The sequence below is a fragment of the Ciconia boyciana genome, chromosome 7, assembly GCF_034638445.1.
Source record: "Ciconia boyciana chromosome 7, ASM3463844v1, whole genome shotgun sequence".
NCBI classification, from domain to species: domain Eukaryota; kingdom Metazoa; phylum Chordata; class Aves; order Ciconiiformes; family Ciconiidae; genus Ciconia; species Ciconia boyciana.
In genome coordinates this window covers 10,504,742-10,519,459 of record NC_132940.1, presented here as the reverse complement: position 1 = coordinate 10,519,459, position 14,718 = coordinate 10,504,742, and the positions used below count along the sequence as shown (strand labels likewise).

Below are 14,718 nucleotides of genomic sequence, written 5' to 3'. Positions count from 1 at the left end.
GCAGCACAGTTCATGCACAAGTGCATCCCGGGCACCAGAGAAGCCACACAGCCACGAAACACCACTAACCTATTTCTGCAGCAAGGATGGTTTGTGGGGCCAGCTCGTCAGATGAGTTGCTTTTAGTGGGATGGAGGATCAGGCCAAGTTTCTCTAGGACCTTTTTATTACAGGTCTTGATCCCAGTTTCAGCCTCATCACCACCACAGCAGCAGTCAGTGCAGATCCTAGACTGTGCTGCTCAAATCCTAACTGTAGCACAAGCACCCAGATTAGCACACACATTTCCAAAAGGACTAAGATTTTCCACTTTTCCATTTACAAATTAGGGAGCTTATCCACACCCTGTCAAACTTGCACCCTACAACTGGGCCACTGAATATTAAACCAACTCCGTTGTCCATGACCAAGATGCTCTGATGGTGCAGCATCTCAGACTACAGGGCCATCTGCTGTTATAATCTGTATTCCTACATGATGTTATAATCTGTAGGAATACAGATTATAATCTGTAATACAGATTATATACAGACCATACCAGAATACAGTAGAAAATAGCCATCTGGAGCTTCCCCGCTCACAACAGCATTTCAGTGGCACAGTCCATTGGACTGGCTTCCTGGAGAAAACACAGTGGTAACATTTTCCAGGGCTGCAGTAAACCCCGTCCTCAGCAGCAGATCTGGGAATATGTCCCAGGATGGTGTGCAACTTTCAGCTTTGTAAGCCCTCTGCTATCTCCCTGCCATTGCACACACACATGCACATACAAGTCTAGCCAGGTCTTTGCTCCTCAGGGAGATGCAATACAGCACCAGAGCACTGACACCAAGTCAGTAATTTCTGTGCCAAGTGGTCTCACCCTGACACAAGGGTTAACGTGTTATGGCGTGCACTGCAAGGCACATGAATACACCTGCAGAAAAAAGCCCTTGCTCCCTCCATCAATCCATTCCACCTCTGCCAGGGCCAGAAAATGCAGTCTCTTGCAAAATGTCTGCATGCGGTACAATCAACTTGGCCTTTTCAGTTTGGGTCTTATTTAAAAACGTTTCCAATGCATGCAATGCAAGAAATGCTTCCTTTTCTTGACTTTGCCATTTCTGTCTGTCTTAAACCCTTGGAGAAGTTCTTAGCTTGGGATTAATCACATGATGGATTGAAAAATAAAACAAACACTCGAAGTTACAGGTAGTGACTGCTACAGCCTTTACTAGCGACTTTGGTCTTTTAAGCTCAGAAAGAGGCTCAGGTGTAGATTTGGAAGCCTTGAATTTCACTCCTGTCAGCCGTTACTCACCCAGGGATGTTATATTATAGCTATATTAAAAATGAATACAGCAACTTTGACTTCTTCAAAGCAGGAAGTGAATAATGAATCAAAACTGCCCTTATTTCAGCTAAGGGAAAATGATAAATGGAACACAAATGCTACAAAATAGAAGTAGAAAGGCTCTTTATTAAAGGTGATTTGCTGTTCAGATTATAACAGCCCTGTCCACACCTCCTCTGATTATTCCCCTGCTATGCACACACTCACAGACCCAACATAATCAGAAACAAAAAGACAACATTACCAGGGAGCAAGACCATCTTCTTGCAGCAGAGCCCCAGAAGATGATGTGCCTCTTCTAGAAACATCTTATAATTCCCTGAATGGACAGGAGTTCACACCCAATGTATACGAGTCACTGCTAAAATAGACCCCAACAATAAAACCTTACTACCTACCTTTAGTGCTTAGCTGAACACTGTTCTTGTCCAAAGAATGGGCTGAGAAAGTACGGAGTGACAGCGAGTATAGCAGCAACAGGATCCTACAATTCCATTAGCAAACAGATTGTGTAAGAGCCCTTTATAACTAATCAAACCTCCATATCAGGTCACAGTTAAGGTTAACACAGAAAATCTGTCACCAGCCCTGCCCAGAAAATTGGTCTTCCTCTAACAGAGAGACAAGTTGCGTATTCTTCTTGCCTCCATTTCTTTGGCACAGAAGGGAACGCTTTCCAGCTTCAACAGGCTGATGGAAGATGCAATGTAGCCTGGACATAATGGATAATTAGTGCTAAGAGCAAGTTAGTGCCAGGGATTTGATGTGGATATGGGAAATATTTCAGCGTTGCTCCTGGGAAGCTCCTGGCTGTCTTGTGTTTACTTGTCTACCTGTGCAGTAGTGGTATGCTGGTAATCCATGCACAGGCTGCACATGACTTAGCCCTGCTGCAGTATGCCCTTGTCTGCAGATGCACTGGCTGCCTCTGCTGGGAATGAAAACAAGACAAGCTGAAAGCACAAATGCTTTGGGATTCTTTTGTTGAAGGCAGGTTTAAAAAACGAAACCACCTGTCATCCTTAAAACCCAGATTCTTGCCAACACGGCCATGTTAAAGCTGCTGTGCATATTCACACTAATGCATTTTTTCACGCATCGTCACTTAGCAATTGAGAAACCAGTTGGTGGCTCTAGCTCTGTTACTATGCAATTCCATCTTGCTTTTATTGGAGATAGCGGCTTTCCTGAAATGGGAACAAGAGCTATTCTTTGTCACTCCAAATACCATTTGTAGAGTTACCTGACTAGCTGCCAGTCTGAGAAAAATTAATTCTCTAAAGCATGCAATAATTCCTCTACACTATTCAAAAATATACAAAAATAAAACCATGTTTATAATATCCTACTCCTCAAGAAAAACATCTAAGACAGAAACACAGCAACAGGATAAAATTAATATATCAATTAAGAAGCACAAAATTCCCAGAACAAATCTAGTCACTCTTTTTTAATCCTGAGAAAAAACACAGGCCACAGTATACGTCTGTGTAAGGAACCACACAAAAGTAACAAAGGGAAGTCTGTTTTAGACCATTGGTCCTATTCTCTTTTCTTGATGGACAAGCCTGTATAAATTCCACACAGATTAAAAAGCACTGGACCATGCAATTATAATGGTGGAGGGCATTTAAAATGCATTTACTAAGAAGAAACATTGATTGTTATCTGTCTCCTGATGTCAATATAGTCCATTACATAGCTCCTCTTCTGTCATTTTATGTCAGATTTCAAAAATACAGCATACAGCAGTAAGTTACAGGATGGGAAAATGGCTCGTTCTGATGAAGTTACTGAAGTACAGGGCTCCATTTTGGCAATTAGTTATTGTCATTCAAATGGCCCACGTCCTCATCTTGCATCAGTGCCAGACAGGCTTGACTATCACACACTCCCAAGGACGTCTCCAGATCCTTTCTGTGGCCAAATCAAATTCATAAAACAAAAGAAACAGGACCACCCCATCTAGGAAACCCCCTGCCTGCTGCTGGCTTGCTTCACCCACAGGTCAGGATCTATGACTTGTCAGAAACCTGACCAGGTCTCAGTTCTCGTCCAAGTCCGCTTTGCTCAAGCTCTGCTATAACTGACATATATTTAAATTCACTAGATCTGTGGTTGAAGGTCTCCACTAATTCGTAGGTCTCTGAACGATCCGTCGCATAGAAAAGCTGCACCTGATTCGCCAAGCACTGTGCTTCATGGACCACCTGCCAGTTAAAACAAAGAATTTGTTACCATCTGGTTTTGTTGTATTTGAGTATCCCATTGAAAGAGACTCTTCAGCAGCTGAAAGTCCTACTCATCAAGTGACTCCATACCAAGTCACCTTAGTTTTGCAAATCTCTTAGTTTGCAAATCTCTTAACAAACCACCTCCCTCTTGTTCCTGACCTACTTACACACTTTAGCACAGTGCCTACAAACTGCTCTCCTGCCGAGCATACACCTCAGAGGTCAAAGATGTCTTTCATGATCCCTGCCCCCTCAAAGGCACTGGAAATGCACCAAAGTCTCATCCTTTCCTTCTTACAGTTGACCCGTTTGCAAAAATTGATTGTCTACTCTGAGATACAACAGTGCAAATGCATTACCAATGACTCCTCTGCACATAGTTTCAGGACTGGTATAAGTAGGTCAGTCAGAGGTGGGATGCTTTAGTTATCTTGTTACACCAGTATAATCCCTAGTGCTGTTAGTCCTAGCACCGTACTATTACAGATATGCAAATAACAGCACACCCACACACAGGGAAAAGAGCAAAGGCATGCAGAAACCTAACACAAAGCTCTGGAAGTTTCCTGACTTGACGAGCAGTATTAAGCTTCACTGTTTTAACTTGTTGGCAGGTAGCAACAGCTTTCATTTAAATTTGCTTCCATTAGCAAGAAAAACAGCAGCTTTTTTTTTTTTTTTTTAACAGCAATAAACTATAATACCCAGAGTAAGAAAAAAAAAAAGAAAAAAGAATGTATGAGCTGAAGTCACCAGATAGCCAAAGACTGATGACTTCCTTCTAGCTTTCCCTAGTACTAAGTAGACTAGGTTAAAGAAATCCAGTAAGATCACTCTTTGGGAAAGCATCTTTTAAAGACTTGACTTTAATTTGGTTTTAATTCAAAATTATAGGAGGAGTTGCAGCATAAAATGAAGGAAGCCAGTGAACAGATTTCTCTGATTCTCTTACCAAGAACTTTGAGTCCATTTCTGCTGTCATTAGTACTATCCCTTTTTCCTTCTGCAGCTCAGGATAATGGTACAAGACCAACTGGCTAGGAGCAGTGTCACCTTGGGTCTGAATGAGATAAAGAAACCTGTCAGTATCCCATAAAGAACTTCAGCTCTATTGCAGATTTTGAGGCTTGATTAGAAAACTTTTGAGTATTAACTGCTATGGAGACAGTCATTTTTCAAGGCTTAAGGGTCAGTTCTAATTAAAAATTCATTATTCCCAGTATTTAGAGAAAACAAGGGATTTGCAGAGTTAGGTTGGGTTTTTTCTTGACTAAAGACCATTTTGCATTTAAAATAACCTGCAATTTGCAGAAAGACATTTGATCTCATAGCATCTACTGGTATTTTAAGTAGTTTGCGCAGACAGTTCTAAAAAGTTTGGCTCTTCTTCTATTTTGAGACTATTTGATTTCTACCTAATTCTCCTTTAAAGAGACACTTAATACCCATAAATTTACTGATTTACCTGTAATTAATTTACTAATTTACCCATAATTAATGGCAGTTTTTCCCTGATAATTCTTTTCAAGTTAAGCTAAACAACCTGTTCATTAAAATACTTAGCAAGTATTATATACTGTAATATGCTGATATTATATATTTATGGATCGTAAGCCATTTTTGGACTTTTTATTTCAACCACTCACCTGAATGTTTATTAGGGACGTGAAGTGCAATTCTGTTCCTGACCACTGCCCCACAAAGAACTCATAGCCTTCTTTTCTTGGCAAAGCATATAGAAACTGCAGAGAAATTATAAAAAAACAATTCTCCCTTTCATAAAACAAAATGATGCCCATGTCATACTGGCCTCCAGCATAAAAGCTTTAGCAAGAGAACCACAACAAAAAAAAGGGTTTCTTTGCCCCACCAGGAGTGAGAGGACAGCAGGAACCAGACTTCAAAGTAGACAATACACCAGCATTACCTTATCAGTATTATTTCATTAGCAAATATGTTGGCACATATTTTTATCAGTATTATACGAGACAGACAAAGGAAAAGAAAGGGTAGCGGAGAACAGTCTCTGACCTTTTTGTTCACGTCTAGAAAACTAACAGCAGAAATGGTCAAATACAAGATAAGTAGCATTCAGAGTTTTTAATCCTGTAATTTCACCAACTGTCCCAGAACAGGCAGCAAGTATTTTCTCTCTAGAGATTTACGGTCTATTTGGCTTCATAGGCTAGGGACTTACTCATTTTCCCACACCAAGAGAAAGGACAAGATGGGAGCAGAAAAACAAGCAGGATACCTGACTAAACGCCAATGCACTGTACAGAAACGCACTTAAAGCTATAAATAACTTTCCAAGCTCTGAGTAGCTCAGGAAGTCAGATATATTTGATCTTGCTCTTGGCAAGTGAAGTATACATGACCAATCCATCAATCCAGTACTGTCTCCCATTCAGATCTACAAAAGCACCCAACGCAGCAAAGTCTAGCTACTTTGTTTTCATAAAGGAGTGAAGCATTTGGTTTCTGTCTCAGCACAGTGAAATTTGCACGAAGTCCATGCTTCGGTGCACAAATTACTGTAAAAACACATTACTTTCAACAGAAAACAATACTAATCCAGCAGCATGTGGTACGAAACTGCAGAATATATTCTTTATCTTGTTAGCTGTTCCGCTCTTTTGCAGTTTAACTTCTTCAAAGCAACAACCTGCTCATTCACACAGGAATCTTCTAATTGAAGCTTACAAGATACCCACCAGCCCACATGAGAAACAGTGAACCCGAATCTTGGGAATCCCCTCATTTCTGAAATAAGCATATTAAGCATTCTCAGTATTTTATGCTTTGTCGTGCTGGCATACACAACCCACAGAGTATTTACTCTGTATCTGTAGTAAAGGGTTTAACTACACCCAATTCCCTGCTTCCTTCCCCTGTCACAGCTGTTGAATTACGATGTCCTGCAACAGAACTTACGCTACTCAATTTTGCAGTGCCATATAGTCTTTTTTGACAACTCACACTGCCATAGAGACAGAGATGCCTTATTTACACAGCATACTGCCTGCCCAGTTTGGCTTCCACGCAAATAGCTCATATTCGCTTACCAATGTTTACCTATCACAGATCACCAGTGTCATGAAGAAGGCATGGCTATGCACATTTATGATCAGGAAACACAAAGCTAATAGATGAGTAGGTTCAGCTTGTTCTGTGGACAGAACCTCAACATACTGATTTCCTGCCCTTTCAGATACTCCTGCCTATCTTCCCTGCCAGTAAACAAACATAAAAAGAAAGAGAAGCAACTCACACCAACCATAAGACAAGAGAATTCACTTTCTCCATGAACATGGAATGTAATGCCACGGTGACACGTAGCTACAGCTAACAACAGTTCCTCCAGGTTAAAGCAAGGATGCTTTAAGCAATAAGGAAAGATATGCAGGAACATCAATGAAGCTGGCTTACGAGGCTTGGCCCTTCACAACACTACACAGAAGAGATTTAACCACAAGACATCAATTAATGGAAACCAGAGGCATGTCGCTAAATCCATTCCCTGGGAGATTCTGTGCTGTCATTATTAAACCTTACATCTCTTATATCTAGATATCTGATACCAGATCAAACTGTTTAATACATATGAATAGCCACTGCTTTTATCTGAACACCAATACAAGTATTTGAACACCTGGATTTTACTAATAGAGCTGATACAGTAAGTCTGAATACAGGAGGGTCAAAAGTTTATGAATTTGGCTTTAGAGAGGAGAAACGCATTACAGCTATACATCCACGCATTGCGAGTCTCTGCCATACCTACCGATGGACATTTCTGGGCTCTCTTCCATGTTAAATCAAACTTCTCTGCCTTTGAGGAAGGAGAAAGAGAAATTCATTTTCATAACACAAACATGGATGCACAGTTATTCAGAATCATCTCATTTACCTTTACAGGGTATAACTTCCATCTACAGAAGGTCTCACTGCAGGAACGGCTAATGATGAGTGCGTAGAAAACTGTATTTAGTTCTTAGTTACCTAAATGTCATCAGTATCCCATTTTAACAATGCTGTCTCTAAGATACAGCAGCAAACTCCTTGGATCCAAAGCTTTATTCCTTGGAGGTGGGGGGCCCACGCTTTAGGCTTACATTATGTCCTCTTTCAGTAATAGCTCCACTGCATCATGTAGTGTCAACAGTTGAGCAAGACAACACATCCCTGGCCCCAAATTGTAGATTTTACATCATAGCCATCTGTTCTTCAGTATTAAAATACAGCCTAGATATTTACTCAAATAACATACTTATTGCTTAGGTTTATATTAAAACTACAAACATATTTGGTCATCCCTGATGAAACCTGGCAATCTCATTCACGTGTCCTCTGCGTTCCCCAAGTCTTTTGCCTGCTCTTCTCTTCCCAGCACCATATATTAATACCTACTCTAAGGTGTTCATGAAAGAAAACATATGCCATTCATCAACATGAAATTCCTCCGTGTGTGCTTTTAAGCACTCAAGAATTATGCAAGGCCTTTCTTCCAGCCAACAAAAAGCTGCTGGCAAAAGACATCATTTCTTCCCCCGAAGACACCATGAACTACTTCCTAATGCGCCTAGGATCTGGTTTGCATTAAAGCCTTAAAAGCTTCCAAAGCTCCTCTAAAACAGTGCACCAGAGAACAGAAGAACAGTGCCAGCCCCACTAATGAAAGACCTACACCATCTTAACTGGAGTCCCTGGCTTTGGCCCTCTGCTACAGTAAATGTGCAATTCAAACTATTTTCACAAATCCACATGTTGGGAAAACTGAAACACAAAGCTGCTTGACTTCAAATCCCACGTTGCCATTTTCAGAGCATACAGCACTTCATACATTTAGAACACAGCCTCCCATCACTTCAGTTGCAGCTCAAAGGGCCAAGTACAACTGCAAATCAGACCCCAGATCTAAATGAGGTTTCAAGAACTCAAGGAACACACAGTTCGTGCCCAGCTGTGAAAAAACAGATTTAAGAGATCATGATCACATAGAGACTCTGAAGCAAAGAATAGAAAGAAATCCCAAAAGCGAAAAAAACTCCTTCAGCCTAACGCAGATTAACAACAATTAACATCTGGTAAAGTTATCAGGAATAAGAAATACGATCTTATCACAGGAAGCACCATGCAATCTCAATGAAAGGCAGTGCTGCCAATAATTTTAAATGTATGAAAGTAAGTCATAAGTGATTAGCCACGTGCAAGTTATTAGCCAAATGCTCTAACACTGCCATATTAAACTTGAGTTAGCAGTCCATGCTGCAGGGAAGAGGGGAAAGAAACGAGCAACTCTGAGAAAAAATGATGTGAAAATACAAATGCTACCTTAATAGATACTAGGGCCCTGTGAAGAGTATTGGATACTCGTAATAAAAAAATGCCTGGAAATTCAAGCCAGGTGTGCAGAAAAAAAAAAGTACTAGCTTTATTGAGACTGATGTAAGTGAGAAAAAAAGGGATACACATTTTTGGAAACAAAAGCCTTTCTTTGGGGCAATAAGATCACTCAATCAGAAGGAAAGTTTGTTCTTGAAACCTCATTTTCCTTCAATGATTGCTTTTAAAAGCAACAGAATCACAGTTAGAAAGGAAAGCTTTGCACATTGTCCTTTCAAGTGCATAACTACAGGGGAACCACTTACAGGAATAACAGCATAAACCGTATCTTTTGCGGAAAAATACTGGTTCCAAATCTGTAGGACACAAAGGAGAAGAGCTACAGTTAGAAATCAAGTATCTAGCAGTAATATTCAATGCTTTAAAAGAAAACCATTTGTCAACTAACCTTTGTAAGCACTTTGAGAAGTCATTTTTCAGTCAGGCCTGACTGACTTCCCTGCTAATGCAATACACTTCTCCTAAGGTTCCAGAGTACTTATACCAAATTACAGATTTCAACTAGATAACAGAAATAAGCAGTGGGCTCAGAGGTGGATCGAGATTTACTAGCTATCAGAAGTGCTTCTTACATTTTTCCCAACAACCGCACTAACAATTTCTAGAGGGTTTGAGGTTTTTTTTTTTAAACAAAGAACATACAAAACATTTTCAACAGAAGACAACACTTTGTGTAACGCTCCTCTGTGTTCACAATCTTTTTCTTCACCACAGCAGGAGGGCAATACCAACATAAAAGCTCAAACAAAGTCCTTAATAAATGTATAAACGCAAGTAAAAGCCCAGAGTCCAGGACTCTTTCAGTTGCTCTTCCCCAGTCCTACATAACTAATGAGAATTGTCAGTAAGATGTTTAATCAATGAAACGGAAATAGAGGAACTCAAAGGAAACTCATGTGTTATCAGATGCGCTCCCTGCTATAACTGGTCACACACTATCCCCTGCAGAGCACATAACCACTTCTATAATGTTCTCAAGCTATCAGGAAAGCAGCTAGATTTCTGCTAAGTTGTGTCAGAAGGCTCCTTCATATGTGCTGCTCCCCTTAAATGATCATGCCTACATTAAGTTTCTTGGCATACAGTCTGATTAGGAAAAAAAAAACCAGATCCAACTCAAGCTACATCAGCAATGTGGAACAGATGTGACTTGTAACTAGATGAAAGGGAACACAGTGCAAAGCCAAGCAGGTATTAGGGAGAATAACTTGATTCACACTGTTCTTCAAACAAAATACACCCACCCACCTCCTCCTTACCCTAACCATCTTTAGTATGGGTACAGAGACTCCTGAGTGACAGATAATGCAAGCAAAGATAGAAGATGGCAAAAGCTTTGATTTTATTCCTGCAGAACAGAGGCAGCATAATCCACATGAACTACTGCTAGGGTTTCCCTTTACCTGGCTTCAAACCTGACAGGAGCTTGCTGATGCCAATTCAACTGCTACACATTAAATGGCAACAATAAGAATTACAATAGAGACAGTTTTTGAGTGATCAAGTCCAGACGCATTATTTATCAAGTGGGTACATCCTAGGTGGACTTACCTATATGGACAAAACTTTATCTTCTGCTATTGATATGCATGTGAATGTACTTTTTATAAATATACATCCATAGCCATGTTTCATTTTTCAGTCTAAGTAAAATTTCCACCCTCACATGTAGATTACTATTAAGCAGAGATGTGGAGCAAACTTTATTCCATTTAAATCCATCACCTGTTTTATCTCCTCCGCTGATTTTTCTTTCACCATCTCAACATTAAGAATCGAATCAAGCGTCTGCAAGAGATAGCATAAGGAATCTGGCATGATGACAGTTCTCTGATTCAAGTGAGAATCCAGAATGAATGGATGCAATTACAGAGAACAAAATCAAGCTGGAGGAACTTAATTTAATTTACAATGTGACTTAGTCCTCTGAATTGCCAAAGAAACTAGTAAATCATAAGCAGTAACACACCGAGAAGTGGGTTCACACACTGAGGCAGAATATAAGAGATTGTCAGGACACAGAACACACTTTGCTCCAGTTCTGCAGATCTCCACTGAAGCTGCAAGAGGAGCTGCAGCCTTTTCCCTTCAGCCATCTCAGACACAGGCTCTGCTGGCAGATTTACACAGAAAGTTTGCCAAAATACAAGACTGTGAAAGAATAAAACCATTCTCTTGTCCCTCTGCTGGCTGGTCTCTGGAAATATATTTACATGCTGTAAAGGCAGCTTATTAACCCTTTCAGTTTTTTACTGTCCGCATTCAGTACAGATTCCCTAACTAGTAGGAACTTCTGGGATGTCAAGAGAGAAAGGACTGGGTAATACAACACCAGACTGCTGGGAGTTTTAAGACTTGAATGTGATCCCAATAGTAAATCAGTATCTTATACTCAAGTGCAGTACAAGGAACATTAGTTTTATCTCAAGAAGCTCTTGGCTGAAGCACTGATAGTAGCAGTACAAGTTAATCTACATCCCTGATTTGCCAGCAAGTCCTCTCCTAACACTTAGGTTCATTTCCCTTACCTTATCTTTTGTGAAACCTCCCTTTGATGTCCTTGTGCCCAAGCCTTCTGCCTAGAAGAAAACATTCTTCTTTAGTTTTAATAGCTGATGCTTTAATACCATTTATTTGCCTTCCTTGCCACACATAACATGCCTGCTGACAAGATCTCCTGAGTATGAGCTCAAACTTAAGATACTTAGAGACTGCTGCAGTGCATTTTATTAAAATAAAATATTGATTAAGAGAATAAGATGAGTAACTTAATGTGAATTACAAATTTCAAGATAAAAAAGGATTAAAGCAAACTATTATGCATTTTGGATCCAGTGCTATTGAACAGCTTTCCTCCATTCATTACAAAAACGATAAATGCAAGATCGTGTCACTCCATCTGGCCAAACTAATCTGGAACGAATTAAACACTTCAATAAGGCCTGAAGCACAGAATTTACAGCCTAAAAAATAGCAAAATAATATGCTGGAATACAGAACAATATTTTTAGCCACCAGAGTGTGAAATGCTGGGGCTCCTTCCTAACAGGAACGCTCTATCTTTGTAGCATTATGCTGAGCCTATATAAATGACATTATAGCTTTAGTATATGTGAATTACAATGAAAATTGGCCTTGCCTTTTCCTCCATGCATCTGACAAATTCTCCTTGATTGGAATATCCCACGGGCTGCTTTTTCACTTCATTTCTTTTTTCCATACGGGATTCAAACACATCTGGACTGGATCTGAATTGGGAAAAGGACTATTAACAGCACTGGGTGATTAACACCATTTGGCTTTTTAAAAATGTTTACTGTGGTACTGATTCATGTTACTTAAAATTTTAAGTTCTTGTCAGTAAAACAATCTCTTATCAAGCTGATTACGTTGGGAGACGCCTCTCTCACTGACTTGGCGGCAACAACGTAAGTGAATTTCAAGGCAGCATTTGGCCTAAAGTAATTCATTTCCTCGTAAGGGTACAAGGCCAAAAATGCCCTCCCTCCTCTCCCCCCCTCAAAAAAAAACCCCAGCTCCCCAAGCACCCCCTGTCCCCAAAAACCGCCCCCGCCCACCCACCCTGCTGCCCCCTCCTTCCCCTCAGGGCCCGGCCCCCCCGCACCTCCGCAGCTCCTGGATCTTGTGTCGGTACTTCCCGTAGAAGGGGTTCTCCTCCAGCGCCGCCTCGCCGGACCCCGACCCCGGCCCCGGCCCCGCCACCTCCCGGCACGGCGGGGCCAGCAGTCCCAGCGGGCGGAGAGCGGCGCGGCTCTGCAGGGCCGCCCCCAGCCCCCAGGCCTGCAGCAGCGGCCCCGCCATGGCGCCCGGTCCGGCCCGGTCCGTCCGCCGCAGCGCTCCGCCCGCCGCCCCGCCCCGCCCCGCCGTTCCGCCGCCGGAATGAAACGGCCGGAGCCGCACACTGAAAAGGAACTTTTATTTAGATAAATTAAGAGTGGCGTTACATGGTAAAAGGCGTGGAGTGCCGTAGCTCAAACCCAGCGGAGCAGAGAAGCGCCATGCACGCCCAGCGCGGTGCGGCTCCGCTCCCTGTACAGGTCAGTAACTGAACTGAAAGATACACAGTGGTCCCTACACAGGAGTCACACAAAACACACAAATACAGCCTGAAAGAACCCAAGAATCACAGCATAACAGCAAGTCTCAGCTACAGCCCCAGCTGCCGCTCACAGACCCGTCAACTCGCACTGTTTAATTTTATTTCAGCCGTTACTTTTTTTGCTAGACCCACAGAAGCGTGCAACCTCCTCAGGCTGGCCGTCAAAACCCACGGTCCATAGGCAGGAGCTACAGCAGAGAGCAGATCTGGACAAGTGTATTTACTACGCCTGTGGCTTTTATGCCCTCGACCATCTGCAGCGTGAATAAAACACGGGGGAGGAAGCCTGCCAACACCCAGCATCGGGGCTGTGGAAAGCATGCAAGATGGAGACCAGCAGCGTAGCAGAAAACTTGCAGAGATGGGAGCGGCTGGCTGGGGACCGGTGCTCCCAGCCACAGCACACCGCTACCGGCTACCCGAGGCCAAACAAAAGCGACCACTGTACTCGGGGATGATCGGAATTTGTTTAACTGATAGCACAAGTCCATCCTACAACAGCAGTGACTACAGCAATTAGCGATCCACTATGCTCTTGACATGCAAATTAAGCAGCACCACTGGACAGCTGTGCCCTAGTGCCAATTACTGACCAGCTCGGCTCCTTGGCCACAGGCAGAGGACACAGGCGGCTGGAGCAGCACACGCTGTCTCTAGCTGACAGTTTCACTATTGCTGTTGAAGAGCCTTCTAAAAGTAAAGCAGACTGCAACAAAACAAAACACTAATAGATTCACATGGCAATACAATAATCCCTTAAATTTTAAGGTGAGTTAAATTCCGTACAAATCAAACTTCCAAAAATATTTTGCAAACTCTGGCATATGGCTATGATACAGTATGTACAAATAAAATACCAGAATGGTTACGTTTTATTGCTAGCTTTTTTTTATTTGGTTAAGGAATTATACAGTAGTGTATAAAAGGGTGTGGGAAGTGGCAAGAAGCAAGTGTTGGCCTCTTGTCCTCTCAAAAGCCAAGGTTGGTTGGTTTTGTTTTGTTTTGAAACACCGTATTTTCAAATGTCACATCAAAAGCATCTCCATATTGGGTCACGTCTGCATTACCCAAACAGGATAGAAGAGCAACAGTGAAAGAAGCCTAGGCAATGGATAACAGGGTTCCATTTTGTGTATTCCTTCACTGATTCATACTCCAGGATACAATTATTCATAAAACATCCAGTCTAAAGTTATATAAAAGTCAACAATTATGAACCAACTTCCACATAAACTGATGTTTCAGCGAGGTGGGCAACTTCAATTCACTAATCATGCAACAAACCTCACAACAAGATCAGTGGTATTTGTGAGCAAAATCATCCAACTTGGCCCTGATCTAGCCTGCAAGAGAATCCCTTCTGCAAAAGTCATTTTCTATGTTCCAGAAACACTCTGTGTTTACATCCACTAGTATAAACATACCCTTAAGCTCCTCTATAGTAAGGAAACCTCGCTTACAAAGCATGCGTCAGTAGAGAACACCAATGCAATTGCATGCTCCCATCCTGCTTTTTACATCCTTCTGTTAGTGAGAACACAAAAGGTAAAGGTACCAAGAAGTGATCACGTTCACATTAGTCAGGAAACAGCCAACAAGTCTACTCTGGGCCTTCCCCAGCTGCT

The 14,718-nt window shown here is 41.7% G+C and overlaps 1 protein-coding gene across 1 annotated transcript; it reads right to left on the bottom strand.

The window, feature by feature from the left end:
• Window positions 1-1,439: 1,439 nt before the first annotated feature.
• On the bottom strand, window positions 1,440-12,833 carry ATPAF1 (ATP synthase mitochondrial F1 complex assembly factor 1). The gene is made up of 9 exons (XM_072868191.1): window positions 12,599-12,833; window positions 12,113-12,221; window positions 11,502-11,552; window positions 10,699-10,761; window positions 9,219-9,269; window positions 7,352-7,399; window positions 5,214-5,309; window positions 4,520-4,627; window positions 1,440-3,543 (listed from the first exon to the last, which is right to left on the bottom strand). The coding sequence occupies exons 1-9, from the start codon at window positions 12,793-12,795 to the stop codon at window positions 3,349-3,351; spliced, it is 918 nt and encodes a 305-aa protein (XP_072724292.1). The 5' UTR covers window positions 12,796-12,833; the 3' UTR covers window positions 1,440-3,348.
• Between the last annotated feature and the right edge of the window lie 1,885 nt (window positions 12,834-14,718).